At 36.4% G+C, this 12868-nt stretch overlaps 1 protein-coding gene and 1 pseudogene across 15 annotated transcripts in view; one reads left to right on the top strand and one right to left on the bottom strand.

Annotated features, from left to right (window-relative positions):
- Positions 1 to 12868, top strand: part of SIPA1L1 (signal induced proliferation associated 1 like 1) — a 348029-nt gene that overhangs the window by 253543 nt on the left and 81618 nt on the right. For all 15 annotated transcript variants that reach the window (XM_023537071.1, XM_023537059.1, XM_023537062.1 and 12 more), the window contains 2 exons: positions 7887 to 7990; positions 10818 to 10975. In XM_023537071.1, coding sequence (XP_023392839.1) covers positions 7887 to 7990; positions 10818 to 10975 — 262 coding nt within the window. The remainder of the gene's footprint in view (positions 1 to 7886; positions 7991 to 10817; positions 10976 to 12868) is intronic.
- LOC111746147 lies at positions 1156 to 1271 on the bottom strand (annotated as a pseudogene).

Raw genomic sequence — 12868 nt, 5'->3', positions numbered from 1 at the left:
TCACATGGAGGCAATTTTAAATTTTATCTCAGAATCCATCTATAGACACCTGTGACCTGTTTTTCTTTGAGGTCTGTAGATTAGCACATCTGTATTGCAGTCTATAGTAATCTCTCTGGTTTTCTGTACCGGAAATTAAATAAGGAGTTGAGTCATGAAAACAAAAGCATTCATAAACTACTGCAGGGAAGAATTTCCTGTTGCCATGGTTTTGCTGTTGCCAACTTGGAAACAACGTGCGAAAGAGACTATTAAACCCCATAAATAGCCTAGACTCTTAAACATTATTTTAATGTTCCATACTCTACTTGCAACTGCATAAAATGTTAAATCTCAGTATGCTGTTAATCTCTTTTTATCCAGATATTCTGACAGTTACCCTGTACCAGTCATTCATGTTGTCTCAATTTGTTTGTTGTGTTATATAAATTATCATTACCACAGAGAGCTATTGAAAGGGTCTGGGAAGAGAATGTAATTAGCACCCTGATTCTGTAAATCAGTGGTCCTCAACCTTTTCGGCACTGGGAACCGGTGCTCCTATGAGAATCTAATGCCTGATGCCCTGAGGTGGAGTTAAGGCAGTGATGCTAGCGCTGGGGAATGGCTGCAAATACAGATGAAGCTTTTTTGCTCCCTTGCCTGCCGCTCGCCTCCTGCTGTGCAACCCAGTTCCTAACAGGCCATGGACCAGTACGGGTCCATAGCCCAGGGGCTGGGGACAACTGCTATAAATGAATGGCCAGATTGGGAGTAGAAGAGATTATATATTATTTGTGTTTTTCCATATTCCCAGCCACCTCTTGATGATAAAGGGGAATGTGAGAAATATATAGCCAAGTCCCATATTTAAGCAATGCAACATCAAGTAGGCAGTGGAATAAGCAAACTAAGCATTCTGCATGTTTCGTTCCAATATCCAGTAACTGTGAAGACGAGAGGGGGATGAGCCTGGATTAGCAAACTGCTTCTAACTGCATAGTTTTATAGTTATATAATACTTTCAGCAAGGAAGGGTTCCTTTTAACTAAACTACTGTCCTTTAAGGCTCTAACCTTTCGAGGCATAGTTCGTAAACAGAAGAATTCATAGTTTTCTGCTTTTTCAGTGTCAGGTTTTTGTTTATTTGTTTGTTTGTTTGTTTATTATTATTTATGCCTACAGCACTTGGTCTTCCTAGGTGGTCTCCCATCCAAGTACTAACCAGGCCTGACCCTGCTTAGCTTCCGAGATCAGACATCAGGCTTGTTCAGGGTGGCATGGCCATAGACCATGGACCGCGGCTCCACTGGGGTACGAACCCAAGACCTTCTGCGTGTAAAACAGACGTGCTAAGCGCTAAACTATGGAACCATGTCCAGTGTCAAGTGTCTTAAAGTAAATGAAAAGTAGCAAAGTGTTTTTGTTCTAAAACCCTGAAGAAGGCAGTATGCATAGTTATCTCTTTTACTCCAAGTTAATATGGTCAAAAACTAGAAGAGACCATTAGTCTCAGCATTTAAACAGATATTAAACAATAACAGACCATAGAAATCGGGAACAACCAGCCCCCGCACACCCCAGTAGCCTCTTACTGGCCATGGCATACCCAGAGATGAGACTTTGCTATGTGAGCTGTGAGATAATCTCACCTCACTTTATCTAACTTTATTTTGTGTCAAGAAACTCTTTCAATATAATCCTTAAGGAGAGAACAAGCTTTTCTAAAGGATTATGCCTTCTACATGTGGCAGTGTGCATGTCATTTGGATCTGTGAATTTGTAGTTCTCATCAAATTAAAATATCATTTGCTAATCTTTATTTCTTTATTTTTTTATGCTCCCCCTTTCTGAATCTCCAATTACACATATATTAGATCACTTACTAGTTTACCAGTGGTTAATGAGACTCTGTTGATTTAATTTTTTAACCTTTTTTTCCTCTGTGCTTTGTTTGAATAATTCCTATAAATATGTATTCAAGTTCACTGTTTTTCTTTTCTTTCACAGTGTCTTAGTCTGCTAATCCAATCCAATGAAATTTTCATTTCAGATATTGTAATTTTCAGAGCCAGAAGTTGCATTTGATTCTCTTATATTTTTTGTTTCCTCCTCATTAGGTTCACGTTGTCGTTTAAATTGTTGAACATATTTATAATAGCTGTTTTAAAGTCTTCGTGTGCTAATTCCATCATCCTTCTCATTTGGGATTTTCCCCAGCTTTTGAGTTAACATTTTTCTGCTTCACATGTCTGATTGTTTTTGATTAGATACTGGACATTGTGAATGTTTCACTGTTGATTGTATGGATTCTTTAAAGAGTATTGGGTTTTGTTTTGGAAGGCAGTTAATTATAGAACAGTCTGATCTTTATGAATCTTATTTTTAAGCTTTTTTGAAGCATACCTAGAGTAGCCTTTACTCTCTGACTAAGGTAGCCCTCCTGTCAAGGCATGACTTTTCTTATATTTGAAAATCTGCATTTTCAATGAGGTATCTCTGCTGTGGCTGCTCAGAATTCAAATGTCTTCATCCCTGTGTGAATTGTGGGAATTGTTTGGCTTGCAATTCTCTGATAGTGGTTCGTTCACTAATAGTTTTTCTTTGCCTGGCTTTGGAATTTCATTCTATGTGTATGCACTTTAATATTCTGCCTGCGTGTTAGGGGGACCCCTGTGCAGATCTTGAACCTCTGGGTAGTCCTCTTCTTTGGTACTCTGCTCACCAAATATTAGCTACCACAGGCTTCCTGACCTCCAGCCTATTTTGGCTTCCCTCTTTGAAGCCCTGCTCTGTGCCATTGTTACTAAAGTACCTCCAAGAGGAAAGCCAGGTGGAACCACAAGGATCACCTTTGATTCTATTTTCTCTGGGATCACTATCCAGTGCTGCCTATTGTAAAATGTCACAACAGTTGTTTCAGACATATTGTCAACGTTTCTAGTTATTTACAAGGCGGGGGCAGATCCTGTACCAAGTCCTGTTATATAGCCAGAAGTAGAGGTCCCAGATACTTTTTATATATGCCATCTCGTGTAATTCCCACAAATCTTGCTAGATACCAGTTATCCCCATTTTACAGAATTGGCTTCTTTCGATTAACCAACTGTCCAAGGTTAGACAGCTAGTAAGCATCAGGGAAAATGAGCAGATCCTAGTGGTATAATTAATGAAATATTCAGAGAAAGCATAAATGTAGAATTAAGTACAATGAAGCCCAGAGATCTGTCTTGTGGCTCTGTCTTTCCCTTTCTCAGCTCTTGGGCTAAAAGTACCCAAGCCTTTGCACGAAATTTCTGCTTGTCATGTATTATAATTATATTCAGATTTTAGTACTTTGGTAAAGGAGGGAGAGGCTCAGGGAAGGAAGGATTGATGGAGCTATTGAACCATTTCTTCCCGCCCCCCCCGCCCACCCCAACTTTCTGTACCAAGTTCATTTTCTCATTTCAGAAATAAGAATTTCTAGCAAATAAGCTACAGTAGTGTCAGAGGTTGTAACAATTCTATGATGAAGAAATTTGCGGTAGTGGTTTTTTTGTTCCTGTTTCCTTGTTTAGATGACATTACCTCTATATATTTACAATCTTCTCACACTACAGTAAATACAAAAATAAACTTCTCAACAAGCCATCTGTTATTTAAAAGCTGGAGACCACCCTCATTTTAAGCTGTGCATATGGATTATCATTTGGGAAATTATTTCCTTACTGAGGCTTGTTTGTCAAGTCAACATGTAGAAGACTTAGTAGCCCTTATAAAGCATTCCTTCAAAGCCTTCATTAATTTGCTGCAGTATTAGTGGATGCTTGTTGCTTCTCTCATTATTCAGCAGCGTTCGTTGTAAAAACCATTGAGATTCAGAGTCTTAGAACACATGTAAGACTTTCCATAAAGAAAATAAATGATTCTTTATCTGGAATATTTAAACTATGAATAGTGAAAGGGATAAAACCAGCATTGTTTAGATGCTTTGCACATGCAAAGGGCTATTTGGAGTTCTAGAGACTGATAATGAAGAAAAGGATTCTTTTTTCACCTCCTTAACTTTGAACTGTGTTATAGTGTATGGTTTTTTTCTTTGACATTTCCTGAGGTACACTTGGCAAAGAAATTAAAATATATAAAAGTCCCTATTTAAGGAAAATACACTTTTTACCTCAACTGTACAAAATTCTAAATTCTAATCAACACATTTTTTGAGCATCTTCTACAAGCTAGCGCTTTCATGTACTTTATTTCACATAATCCTCAGAACAGTGAGATTGTAGCAGGGCAGAGAAATGGAGTGACTTGCTTGTGGTAAGTAGCAAATGATGCTCCTGGCATTCAGATTCATACCTTCTTACTTCCAAGTTGAGAATCAGGGTACTTGCAGGTATCTTACAAAGTGAGAAGTAGGTAGAAACTAGTAAATGGCTGATTCCTAAGCACCAGCCCCACACCTTTTCTTGTCTTTTCTTCTCAATATGTTAGCGATTTGAGAAGTCTGGAATCCTAGGTACATTCACGTACGTGTACACTCACACATTCCTTGAACTGACACTATGAATTTGCCTGTCATGGCAAAGGGTAGTACTACAGACTCTTCTTGATCCCATCTTCATTGAAGTAAAGTAACTCATCTCCTGACCATGGCTTAAAGGTACACTGAAAAAATATTAGTAAATACGGTAGATGCTGTAACAAGTGGAATTCTTGACCGACCCAAATACTTCATTAGTGAGTAAGTAAAAGAGCCCTACAAGTTCATGCCAGTGTTCCAGATGTCAATACTTTTCCCTGACTGTGTTCTAAGCACTGACTTCTGTACCCCGAGGCCCTGAGGCAGGAGTGCGTAGATGGGAGATCTGGAGGTCTTAATCGGCTGACTCCAGCAGCCAGTTGGCTATTTTAATATTTCAAACTATGGATAAGAATCAGACCCATAACCTGTCTCTGATTTCATCTTGCATTTGACGTGTTTTATGGTGGAGAGGACATTAATAAACTGAGCTTAAGCTTTCTTCATTCTATTGACCTCATTAGTCTACGTGCATTTAGTTAATGAGATTACTTTTCTCCTTGTGTTCATAAATATTTTAAACTAGAAACTTTCCAAGAATCAATTGCATAGGCTTCTTTTACTTCATCTAGCTTTTCTAACTCAAGTATATCTATTAATGACCAAAAGATGGTTATATAGAAGTCTGACTAGCTTTTCTTGATTCAGATTCATGCACGTACACTTTTTTCATCCAAGTTTTAGATTGCCTAAAGGAAAGAGTTGAGCCTGAAAAGAAGTCAAGGATGAATATAACATTATATCTGAAACTGCTCTACAAACTTATTAACCTGTTCATACCATCTTCCAATAGAAATGCTTGATATGGGATATTATCACTTATCTATTTTCAAAGCAGCTGAGAAGAACGTTCTTATCATTCTTCAATTATTCATTGCCTTCTTATCATCTCGTTGGAATATTAGAAATTTTACTTTATGTGGCTTAGTGTGGAGTGCTGCCCTTATTAGTGGATATATGCTGCTTTGGCAGGATGATTTAAAGGTACATCACGTGATTATCAAGATGACCCATAAGGTGCCTGAATATACTTTTTAACTTTTAAAGCTCCATACAAATATGAAGGATCATTATCTTTTTGAAAATTCCTCTTCTCCAGGCATATTTTCTCTTTAGAAATTACTCAATGTATATTCTCTCCAACCAGAATAAAAAAGGATTTTTTGTCGTTTTTCCTAATTGTCATTTTCCTGATTATCTTTCTGTTAAATTTTTCATGGTTTCAGGGTTTCAAGGTCATTAAAAATATAACAGCAATATTGGATGCCTTATTCTTTAGTGAACCTTCATTTTCCATTCTCTCTACAAATGTTTAGCAATTCTATTATGCACATAGTAATTTCAAGATTTGAGAATTCCTTTCTTCTTAGAAGGCAAATTTCATTGTTTGTGTCCTAGTTTCATCTTTAAAACTTTTGGAACTGTTTCCAGGTTGTTTTAAATTATCGACTAAACTGAAGTCTTTTAAGATCCCCAGAAAAAGGCTGGTCAAACAGCATATATTATATAAAATGAGGCATGCAGAAGAAAGAGAAAGGACTAGAAGTAGAAAAACAAATTATCTTCAGGGTTGTCTTCAGTTTTCCTCTCTGGTAGTAATTCTTTTAGAATTAGACAGACATATAGAGCAAAATGTAATAAATGAATACTTGGATGACAGCCTTTTTTTCTAGTTCATTAATTTTGCTTAAAATGGACTTGAAACACATGTAAGTACATGTCAAAGCTGACATGTTCACTTAAAAGCTTTAAAATGTACTCATCCATCCTAGAGGTATTTATAGCAAGGGCAAGCAATAGATAAGTTCTTCAGACTCAAGACCTGTCTTAAATAGTTCAATTATTTATTATAGTAACTTGTATTTTTTTGTGGTGGCAATCGTTTACATTTAGAAGATATTTTTCTTGGGGAGTTATATGTTGGTACATATTTTTATAATTTTTGAAAAGTAGTCTTTGATTTATTCTTCTTTCAGCTTGTTTTTAAAACCATTTGCATTTTATGTCTGCTTCAAAATTAAGATCCTCCAAGAAGCTCGAGGTTGAAATTCAGGGTTCTAGAGTCTCTTTATATGTCTGTCTGTAATAGACCTCAAGCCACCCTTGTGGTCTATTCTTGAAGCAGCGCCTGAGGGCAGTGGAGTGACTGCATTACCATCACCCTGGGGATGTTTATTAAAATAGATTCCTCTGCCCAGCCCCACTCCCACTGAGCAGTGTTCCCAGGTTTCTGGACATGGGAATCTGCCTTTTTTTTTAACTAGTGCCCCAAGTGACTCTGCATACTAAATTTTGAAAACTGCTGCCTTTTGGTATATGCCAGAGGCTTGGTCTTACAGCATCATTCTCTAAAATGCAGTAAAAGTGTTCTGGGCCTCAGTAGTGTGGTTCATGGAGGTTTGAGTTGACTCAGAATGAGTGCACTTCTGTTCATTTTGCAGCCCGGAATGCCAGGTCCTTCGAGTCTGAAGATACTCCTTTTCAATTGGGCAGTTAATAATGCTCTGGCTTTCTGGTATATATGGGCACATTGATTTGTTAATGATTAAGGAGGTAGAGGTTGTTTTTTTCCTTAAGGAAGGTGAGAACAGAACACACTCAGTCTTAAAATATTGTTGGACATTGCTATAATATCTTTGTTATTCAGTGTTACAGTCTTGTTAAATTTCTATTAAGTACAAAACAGTTCTCTTGCTTGAATTAGAAGTATTAGAAAAGATGTTTTTAACTTGATGCCTGTGGACAGAATTCAGTGGTCTGTGAACTTGGATTGGAAATAATTTTACATTTATTTTCACTGACCCCTAATTGAAATTTAGTATTTCCTTCAATTATAGATGCAGGCAGCAAACCAGACTAGTTCATATAAGCTCTTCCTCTGATTTTGTTGCCAATAGAAAGCACCGGTCTTTTCGTATCATGTTTTTTATTATTGGAGGTGTCTCAAAATATTGCTTAGGCATATATCACTACTACAGATTTATAGTAGTTATTAGACCAACTGCTAAAACTTGTTACATAAATCCTATGCTAATATATTTTAAAATTATTTTGATAACTGCATTTTTCAATACAATTGATTTCTGTTGAAATTTTATTTTATGCATTTACAAATATTACTTTGAGAAGCGGTCCATTAGCTTCACTACACTGCCAAAGGGGATCGGTACAAAAAATGGATAAGAACACCTCTTCTAGGTCTTGTCTAGGATCTTTTCATCTTAAACTATCTTTTTTTCTTTTAGATATTTCTCTTAAATGAACTATTTTTCCTATTGTTATAGTCATCTCATCATTTTTTATATACTTGTGTGTATATATATATATCTTTTTTTTGCCATAGCTGACTCCACTGGAACCCATTCTCTGTACACCACATACAAGGACTATGAAATCATGTTCCATGTTTCTACCATGCTGCCGTACACACCTAACAACAAGCAACAGGTAAGAGAACCGTGTGTTATCCGTGTTTCTTCACCCTCGTTTCATTTCCCCAAGAAGCCTAAGTGGCAAGTTTGTAAAATCTTAAACCAGAATTTAATGTTGCACCTGTCACAGCAGCAGGAAGCTTTGTACTTTGTGGAAGTAAGAATAGCAAATGAGCTGAAAACAAATGAAGAGACATAAATTCTAGGTTAACAGCCAGCTGGATGGCTTTGTGAATTAATCGTTTGCTTTTCACCCACGGGGATTGAGGTTTTCATGAAATCTGAAGAGAACAAGTTGAAATCATGGTGATTAGATGACTCTGCAGGGTTGCAAAGAACATGTAGGAGTGGGTGAAGTTTCATCTCGAAAGGCTAATGTACGAAGCAGGAAAGTACCAATATTTCATTTCATATTGCAAAGGCGGTTTGGTGTACAAACATGGGAAAAAATCAAAATAAGTATCAATAGGATCTCAGAAAAATGTTTTTTTAGCATATTTGTCAGGAGATAGCAAGGAGCATAAATAGCAATTGCATTTATGTATATCATATACAGAGTTTCTTTTTAAAAGACCTAAAAGCACAATGCCTACTACTAAAACTTAGAAAATACAATGCAGAAACCAAGAAATGACAGATTGTTACAGAGTAAAATGGAAACTGGCAGTATTGTTTTAGAGAGTATGTGGTGGTTGTTTTTAAAAAATATTTCAAAATGAAACCAAACTGAAATTTAAAAGAACCAGAGAGCTAACAAACTCTCCTTTCAATAGCTACTGTAAACACAAGCAGTCTACCATTACTTCTGACCTTAAAATGGATATAGATTTTGTTATTGTCAATTGTTGTGCTAACAACATAGGCCAGCTGCGGAATGAATCACATCCTCTTTCATAGAATTTAACCAAACACGAATCTAATCTAATACTTCATCACTTTAGGTTTGATTAAATCACAAATCTAGGTAATAAAATTTTGCCTCTTGTGATTACCAAAGTAATCAAAAATAGGAAGCAAAGCAATGAATCAACTATAACTTTGAAATAAACCTATTTTAAGATAAATTTCCTGATCTGGAGCTTGTGGACTATTTGTTTTATGCAAATTCCGAGTTCTAGATTTCTCTGAGAGGAAAACATCATGCTAAGAAAAATATACTAAACTTCTTATTCTGGCCAGTCAGTACAAACATTTAACAAATGATCTTTAAAGGGGAGATAAAGGCTCATTCTGCCTGATTGCTCAGCAGAGAAAGGTGACAGGGTAGTTGGTAAAGTATTTAGTAACAAAAATCAATTTTTTACTTCTAACTGAGTTGAACTGCTGAGCAGAGTGAGTTGACATTTAAATGGGTGGCTCTCCAAATTATTTAATTTTGGAGTACAATCAAGACAAAAGTATTATGGTCCTAAATCAGAATGAAAGAGTAATTGGTGCTGCTACATATTAAGAACTTTTAGTTTTCTAGCTAAAGAATTTATTTTTCTATTTAGGTTACTTTATGCTTGGAAAAAACAGAAAGACTGTATCTTTTAAAATCTTTTTGCAGGGATTTATAAATACTATCTTTCATTATATATAATATAAGGTAGATGGATGGATTGATTTTTATTTGGGGCCTTTATTAAGACATTAATATTACATATCAAGACATATGTTGAAGAAAGAATGGCATTGCACTAAAAAGACAATGACATCATCTATGAAGAATGACATGATATACAAACAAATTGTATGCGTTTTTGGTATGTCCATGATCCTGAGTAGATTAATAATCTTTAATAATGGGTGTATTCTGTTCAGCAGTCGATATGGGGCCAGCCTTTATTTCTATAACATCTGATATGTTTAGAAATGAAGTAAATGGCCTCATTAGAAGATAATTTGGGATGCTTTAAAATTCCTAAGGTTAAAAGTACATTTCCTGAACATTCTAGCTCTCAGTTCTCAATTGTTTCTCCCAGCTGGCAGCCAATACTAGATCACTGATTTTACTAGTTTATGTAAGTTAAAATCACTGTAGAATTTTTTTGAAGTTTATAAATGAGGTCTTATGTTGAATGATGGATAGTTTATATAAATGTCATGTTATTTTCCTCCTTGTAAAAGCCTCCATATAATAAATATAAAAAATACAAACTTTGTTTAATTTTTCTTCACACTCTTGAATTAAACTAATAAACCCATCTTGAAAAGATACTCACCTAAGATGATTCGGGGTGCCTGAATTTGAAGGCCACCTTTCCACAGCACCATTTAATATGAAATAGAAGGTGGTCTTAAGCAGCTTTCACTGTAATTAAAGAAGCTATTTCAACTTAAAATTTTACCTTCTTTTAAATTGTTAGAAGATTCCAGAATATTATTAATTTCTATATTCCCAGCCTGTGACACAAAAAGCAGATCAGAAAACACCTTAGCCGCATTTCTTTAAATGAAGCTAATTAAACCAGAACATAAATTGTGTTGTAATTACTTCAGCCATTCCCATCACTAAAAAATCTTTCCTATGGCAGGTTCCTTTCTTATATGAAAATGGAACAAAACTGTTGTTATGGAAACTGAGGATTTGGAGATGCTGGGTCTTGGTATAATATGCCAGATATTGGATGGATCTATCTGAATGGGCTATATATGTTATGCAAATTTCAGAATATTCACTTCCATATCTTTCCTTGGAGGGAATGATAGCACAGGCTAAAATACTGACAATAATTGTATAGATTACCTACCCTAATATGTACTAATTAATAACGAATGTTTTAAACACAATTGCACAAGGGAATTGAAGGTAGGAAAGAAGGGCATTGTCATTTGTGTTGTTTGCTTATTTTTTCTTTCAGCTCCTACGGAAGCGGCACATTGGAAATGATATTGTAACAATTGTTTTCCAAGAGCCTGGAGCACAGCCATTCAGCCCGAAAAACATCCGATCTCACTTTCAGCATGTTTTCGTCATTGTCAGGGTCCACAACCCCTGCACAGACAGTGTCTGTTACAGGTATTGGTGCTGCCGCCGTGGCTGGGTGGGCATTGGCTGGGCCATGCAGAGGGCCCTGTCCAGCTCTGCTTTCTGAAGGGGCAGTGGGAAGTCTCTTACTATTTACTGTCTTTAAATTGTGCGTGCGGGTGGCCAGATTCACATGATGACGTAATCTGAAGGCATTGACATTCCCCAGACATGCTGGTTAGACACATGCCGTTTCCATTTGCACCTCCTCCTTAGGTGGTATCCTTCATCCGTGCCATCTGGTCACCCAGTAATTACTCATACTCCTAATTATGTTTTCCTTTTGGCATGGCGAGTGCAGAGAAAAATGATCATAGTAAGTAGGGAAGTTTGTTTGTTTGTTTGTTTTTTTATTGCTGTATGTCAAAAAAGCCCATACTGATTCACTCTAACATTTCTGACTGCAGTCTTAGAGGCTGTCTGGGCTTTATTATGCACTTGGTGGAATTTTTCAATGTTCTTTGTTGACCTAGTCTCATGAGTCTCAGAATTCGAGCATCTATTTGCAGAGGCCTTTGTGAGAATACTGGAGGGGTTTGCTGTTGAAGAGGATAAGATGCTGGATTGACATGAGTATAGAGCCAAGAAGATGTGAAAGAATATTCTAGATTTAGTAAGATGTTTCTAATATGAACCTAGCCTTTCAAAATATGAAATTTTATCATATTGTTTGATCCCTAAAATTTAGAATATGAGGCTTGTTAATTTTGCATATTCATTTTTGAATTAATATAGCCACCTGTGCAGGAAGTGGCCAACACAGACTGGTTATTGATTTATTGTGAGATCTGCAACTGTGTAATTGTAGGTGTAATACAGGTTAATCATAGCCATGGAGCTAGCAAGTTCAGGGAACAAAACAAGGAGAGGTTACTTTGGACTTCTGCTGACTGCCACCAACCATCCTTACACATTCCACAATAACTACATGTGTTGAGTTCTTATTATAAGCACAGCACTACTCTTGGCACTATATATGTGTTACGTCATTTAATGTTTAAAACCTATGTGGTGGGTACTATTTTCATCCCCATTTTCAGATGAGGAAACTTAAGCACACAGGAGGGGTAACTTGCCCTAGGTCAACTGGTACTGGGCAGAGCTTACTTTCAAATGTGCCAGTCTCATTCAAGATCCCAATCTCTTAATGCCTCACCCACATGTCACATGACGATAGGAGGAGGGGGGCGGTCTTTGCCGCCCCGGCTGCTGACCTATCAACTATTCCAGAACTTCTCGAGTGCCAAGTGTTTATGAAAACCCAAGACCAGGGAGGTCTGTAGTTTCCTAGGCTCAGGGAGTAGAAACACAAACAGAGGAGACCTAGATGTGAAGCCTCTTATCAAAAATATGGTCTCTGAAGGCTGCTTTAGGTAGATGTGGAATGAAAGAATAGGACATTTGACTGTGATGGGATGGATAACTATTTGTGTTTAGAAAATACCCCAAGCCATTGAAACATACTATGTACTGATTCTAAGCAAAGGATTTTATGCCGCTTTGTAGGGAGAAAGCTAAACTCTTTTTGAATGGACACTAGGAAGTCTGGGGAGTGGAAAGCAATCAGCTTTTTTCAAAGAGAGCTGCTTCTTCAAAAACTTTTGTCTAAATAAAGTGCTGTCCAATAGAAATATAAAGTTAGCCACATACTAATTTTATATTTTCTAATATCCATGTTTTTCAGAGTAACAAGAAATAGGTAAAACTAATGTTAATGACACACATTTTTGACCCAATAATTTACTTACTAGGTCATACCCAAATATTATTATTTCAACATGTAATTTTTAATTTTAAAAATTATGGAGATATTTTACATATTTTTGGTTTAAGACTTTGAAATTTGGGGCGCATTTTAGACTTAGAACTCATCTCAAATAAAAT

Source organism: Pteropus vampyrus, unplaced genomic scaffold (genome assembly GCF_000151845.1).
Source record: "Pteropus vampyrus isolate Shadow unplaced genomic scaffold, Pvam_2.0 Scaffold177, whole genome shotgun sequence".
Taxonomy (NCBI): domain Eukaryota; kingdom Metazoa; phylum Chordata; class Mammalia; order Chiroptera; family Pteropodidae; genus Pteropus; species Pteropus vampyrus.
The sequence above is the reverse complement of the archived record's forward strand: the minus strand, read 5'-3'. Positions and strand labels throughout refer to the sequence as shown.